A 5,572-nucleotide genomic window follows, 5' to 3' on the forward strand; every position below is an offset into this window, starting at 1 on the left:
ACTTTCTGGGATTTATGTTTTGCATTCATGTATTTAAGAAATGTTTCTGAATGTATTATCATATATTCTTGAAGGGTATTTGTTTAACTTATTTCCGATTTCATAGATTGAATTTTTCTCCATAAGAAGGTTTCTTAGAGAACTGGGCTAGTGTTTTTTTTTTCACCCAACATCGCTTATTCACCAACAGTAACATTCAGAGTCTTTTGGGGATCAAAATACTGTTCAGAAAAGAGATTTAAATTTCATACACATTTAAGGATTGGAAATGCTTTTACAAGCATCTCCATTGTTGTTTGTGTTGTCTGCTTGGAGACTGTGGTTTGGCCATTGTTCGTTATGCACATTCACTGAAGGTGTTGATCGCAACTGAAGAGAGGAACCAGACCGTCAGGCCCTTTTATGCCCATGAGCCCTCGGCAGCCATGTTAGGGAGTTCCTGCTCAAACCAGGCTGGCTTAGCCCAGGATAGCAGTACATTCTGAGATGCACCCGTCTCAGAACGGTCCACACGTGGCCACAGTCATTCCTCCCGCATAATGGACTTGGGCTCAGGAGGTCAAGCTCTTTCCAAGGAGCGTGAGCTGAAATTGCTAACCTTTGGGAGTTTTCAGTGACCCCTTTGGAAATGCTCACAGCGCGGCATAGATCAGCTGAGGATGGCTGATGTGCCCTGTGGGCCATCTATCTGTGTAACTTTGAGGTAGGCCACAGGGGCCACTTAGGCCGGCAGACACCCACTGTGATTGGTTGACATGATGCCAAGCAACGGGATCATCCAATCACCCTCAAGGCAGTGAGGTTTGCTGACAGGCTCTTTGGGAAACACTTCTTCGAACCAGATGTCGAGTTGGCCTGTGACATAGAACCCGCGGCCACTCCAAAATGCCCCGCCCCCAACCTTCCCAGGTGCCCAATTGTCATCGTCTGTTCTTGCCATCTAGCTGTCGTTGCCTCCGCCATGGCTGAGCCTTCCTCTAAGCCAACCTCTGAGGAAGACCAGAGCACCCAGGAACCCACAGAAGCCAGCCTCTCGACGGCCCAGAGGCAGGAGAAGCGAGGGCACCGAGGGTCCCGGAGGCGCCATGCCAACCGCGGCGGGGACAGCTTCCGGGACAGCGTCATTTTAAAACAAAAAACTCACGGTGATTTACTGATATGAATTCAGAGATTGTTGTGTACAAGTTTCTTCTGCCTTGTACCAAACTAAGAGAAGGATTGGCTTGCTAAGAGTTCAAGCAGATTTATAAAATTATCGTTTGTAGAGGGGACTGTTCAGAAATCCTTTACTAGGCTTCTGTCTTGGAGCTTACCACATAGGATGTTATCTAATAGCAAACATGAGGCTTTCTGTCCTTCTAAATCGTGAACCGATTTATCAGGAGTAGAACAAGTAGTCTGTTAAAGATACACCTGCCAGCCTGACCTTTGAAATGACAGTTCATTCATGACCTTTATTTCTTCAGTTTTTCTTAATAAGCTTTTGTTGTTTTTTCCGGCAACTGACTTTTACTTAAATTCATTTAAGGCATGTCTTCGCATATATTGTCACAGGCTATCTTCCTTTTCTGAGACAGAGTCTCGCTCTATCGCCAGGCACTAGGCTGGAGTATAGTGGCGTGATCTTGGCTGAGTACAACCTCTGCCCCCCGGGTTCAAGCGATTCTCCTGCCTCAGCCTCCCGCGTGGCTGGGACTACAGAGGTGCGCCACCAGGCCCAGCTAATTTTTCTTTTGTATTTTAGTAGAGGTGGGGTTTCCCTATGTTGGCCAGGATGGTCTACATCTCTTGACCTCGTGATCTGCCTGCCTTGGCCTCCCAAAGTGCTGGGATTACAGGCGTGAGCCATGAAAGCTATCTTTCTAAATTGAACGTGGTTTTCATTTTTGGAATCTATTTCTCTTCCTCAGGGAGTTCCGAGGAGATTTAAGGTGATATTTCATATCGAATATCTCTTAAACTTATTAGCCATTTCCAACTTCTGAGTTGTGATTTGTGGTTGCTGTTTCGTTTTCCTTTTTTTATTTTCTTCTTTTTTTTGGGGGGGGGGGGTTTAAACCTGGTCAATGTTGAGTGTGGTTATATGTTTTAAATGAAAGCACCTTTCCGTTTCTATTCTCGGCTTGGAGGCTGTGGTATGGCCATTCCTCGTTCTCCAGATTCACTGAAGATGGTGATCAGAACTGAAGACAGCAGCCAGACCGCCAGGTCCTTTTCTGCCCAGGAGCCCTTGGCGGCCGTATCGGGGAGTTCCTGCTAAAGCCGGGGTGGCTTAGCCAGGGATAACAGTAGATTCTGAGATGGGTGAGAACCGGTCCACACGTGGACACGGTCGTTCCTCTGGCATCCGCATAATGGCCTTGGGCTCAGGAGGTCTGTCTCTCTTCATGGAGCATGAGCTGAAATTGCTGAGCTTTGGGAGTTTTCAGTGACACCCTTCAAAGTGCACAGGGTGTGTCATGTATCAGCTGAGGAGGGCTGATGCGCTTTTTCCCGGTGAGGCATCTGTGTAAGTGCCTCCGACGTAGGCCACAGGGGGCGCCTAGGCCGGCAGACGCCCGCTGTGATTGGTTGACAAGATGCCAAGCAACGGAACCATCCAGTCACCTTCGATGCAGGGAGGTTTGCTGACAGGGTCCCTGTGTGACTTCATCCACTTGATCCAATCAGATGTCAAGTTGGCCCGTGACGTGGAGCCATGCTGCGTACCCAAGCGTCCCCGCTTCACAATCGCCATTGTCTGTCCCCGGCGACAACCGCCATTGCCTCTTCTTGCCATCTAATGGCCGCTGCCTCCGCCATGGCTAGAACTTCCTCTGGGGAACAAGTGATCACCCAGGAGCCCAAAGAGGCCAACTCCACAACAGCCCAGAAGAAGAGCAAGCAGAGGAAGCGAGGGCGCCGAGGGCCCCGCAGGTGCCACGCCAACTGCCATGGGGACAGCTTCGCCACCTATTTCCGCCTGGTGCTGAAGCAGGTTCACCAGGGCCTCAGCCTTTCCCGGGAGGCCGTGAGTGTCATGGATTCTATGGTTCACGACATACTTGACCGCATCGGCTCCGAGGCTGGTCGCCTGGCCCACTCCGTCAAGCACGTGACCATCACCGCCTGGGAGATCCAGATCGCCGTGCGCCTGCTGATGCCGGGGGACATGGGCAGGCTGGCCGAGTCCGAGGGCACGAAGGCTGTTCTCAGGTACACCAGGAGCAAGTGAGCTACCTCAGGAGCCCGTGAGCACCACGGAAAGACCAGTGGCTCCCCAAGGGGGGGGGACCCCAGCGGAGGTTGGGGTGGCTGGCGTTCTTTCGAAATCGTGTCGGGGGGGGTAGCATGTGGCATGTGGCATCCTGCGATTTTTCAAGCATTTCTCCCTCGGTACTAGACACTGTCAACTCCAATATATCTGTAGTGCCATTCGCTCCAAGGAAAAGTAGTGGGTTTTTCCTCGATCCTGCTTCATTTCCTCAGTTTCCTAAATGGTCGTTTTTATTAGTTTTCTTTCTAGGTTATCTTTATGGTGATGTTATCAATGCACTGATCTTTACCCTTTTCACTCTCGTTCTCCTGCGACTGGATGGTGGAATATTCCAGAAGTTCAGTATATGCCCTACAGCAACAGAAAAAGTGAATACGCTGACAGAAGAACCAAGGTAACCGTCCTAAATGTTTTCAACATCTCTCCCAACACGAATCCAAGTAAATAAGCAAATGAGGCCCAGTTACACCGTACATATAGCTAAATAAAACTTTGAGGAATCCGCTCATTTTCCCTCTGCCTCGACTCTGACATCACTATTGCAGTTCATTCTTTTTTTTTTTTCCCCTGACAGATAATCTTTTCATTTCTTTTTAAACAGAAACCTCCGTTAGTTCCAGGTTTGTGTCAGTGGGCTTAGGGAGAGTCCACGCAAACAGCTGATGCCCTAGTATCCAGTGGTGCAGGCAGTGAGCAACAGTCAGTGTCCCAATGTGTGGGGCGTGACTGAGGCTGTACCCACAACCGCTTTCCTGTGATATTCACTCTGGTGTTTCAAGGGACAGGGCTGTGATTCTTTACCTGACGTTTTAGTTTTCAGTGTTTGTAACCACGGTGATTTAAGGATATGAATCCAAAGCTAGGGGTATTCTATGTTCCTTGCCCCTGGCATCAAGTTATGCAGAGCTTGGTCAGCCTTTAGGAGGAGTAAGATGACACTTATTTCCTCCAGAGATTTGCTTATTCATGTTAATGTTAGTATAGGCTGCTTTTCATTGTGCTTTCTTCTGGGTCCCAGGTCTTTGTATATTTAGCATTTTCCTCTATAAGTGTATTGCAGAATTTCAGAGCAGCTGGTGGCTTTCTCTTTGCTTTTCATTTAAATAGATTTCCAGCAGTCCGAGCATGTGGACAAGAAAACCTACGCTGGGATTGCCACCCATAGGAATTTATTATTTTGTGCCTTGAAGCTCAGTCTGTGGTCATTTCTGTTAAATGATTCCCACAAAGTTTGAAACATCTCATAAACAACCCTTCTCGTTTATATGCAGAAACCTGTCAAGGATGGTACACTCAGCCAAACCATGAAAGAAAAGCTGGTAAATCACAAGAATCAAAATTTTCTTGAGTCCCTCAGAAGTGGGAAATAACCACCCCAGGGGGACCCAACACACAGCCACATAGATTATTCTACCTTTGAGGGGAGGACCGCTTGGTCAAGATGGAAATGAGCGCAGAGCAGGATAGAAGCCAGAGCTTCCCTGAGTAGTGCAGACGGGTACGGGTAGAAGGTCACCTCCAGAGCTCCACTTGGGATCCAAAGAGAAAGGATGTAGAAGCAAGAAGTCCTCTCACCGGGATTGGTTGTTTTCTGTTTTTCCAGACTGTTGGAAACATGTTATGAAAATAGTTGAAGAAAAATGCTCACCTCGCCAGGAGACCAAGAAACACCACCACGAAATCTGCTGCAATGAAATCCCTCTGCAGGAGGCCGACAAGTGTTCCTACCTGTCCACACAACAATCTGAAAACCAAAGATGCTTTGCAGATCCCTGTTGTTTTCCAGAGACAGAGCTGTGTACCTGATCCAAAACACCACACCCCACTCAGTCAATGAATTCTCATTATGCTCATCGTTTTGCTTTAAAGTGCCAACTTTTCTGTCAAGTAGGACATAGAAATAAATTTCGAAAGTTATCCTTGCATATCTACTGAGTAATTTGATATGTCTTTTTCAGAAACCAAATCCACTGGGATATTTCACCCTGGAGTGTGTGTTTTGTACCTGCAAATTCAGAAATCAAAGAGGAGCATTAGTAACACAGGGCCCACGATGAACTCTGGTCGGGCTGTGGAGAGTGGAGAGTGGGAGTTCAAGGGGACTGATGCCGACGAATTATAGGAAGAAAGAGCAAAAGGGTAGTTTGATGGGATGATGGGAAGAGGAGGTTCACGCCTTTGGTACAGCATTTCGGTGGGTGATTGAGAAGCAGGGGAACCTAGTGAGCAATCCTGATGCCTTGCTGTGGCTTACTGAAAACACAAAGTAAGGAAAATGTCTTTACTGCTTCAATAACCAATGAGAAATACCGATGT

At 47.9% G+C, this 5,572-nt stretch overlaps 1 protein-coding gene across 2 annotated transcripts; it reads left to right on the forward strand.

Annotated features, from left to right (window-relative positions):
* The first annotated feature begins 2,129 nt into the window (after positions 1–2,129).
* LOC144581173 (histone H2B type W-T-like) lies at positions 2,130–5,181 on the forward strand. 2 transcript variants are annotated; one of them, XR_013531715.1, is made up of 4 exons: positions 2,699–3,195; positions 3,592–3,650; positions 4,528–4,575; positions 4,860–5,181. XR_013531715.1 is itself a non-coding variant. In XM_078363867.1 (3 exons), the coding sequence occupies exons 1-2, from the start codon at positions 2,699–2,701 to the stop codon at positions 3,626–3,628; spliced, it is 534 nt and encodes a 177-aa protein (XP_078219993.1). In that variant the 5' UTR covers positions 2,130–2,698; the 3' UTR covers positions 3,629–3,650; positions 4,860–5,181. The 2 variants fall into 2 exon arrangements, 1 of the variants encoding a protein (XP_078219993.1); XM_078363867.1 differs by lacking the exon at positions 4,528–4,575 and having other exon boundaries at positions 2,130–3,195.
* Positions 5,182–5,572: the final 391 nt, after the last annotated feature.

Source organism: Callithrix jacchus, chromosome X, assembly GCF_049354715.1.
Source record: "Callithrix jacchus isolate 240 chromosome X, calJac240_pri, whole genome shotgun sequence".
Taxonomy (NCBI): domain Eukaryota; kingdom Metazoa; phylum Chordata; class Mammalia; order Primates; family Cebidae; genus Callithrix; species Callithrix jacchus.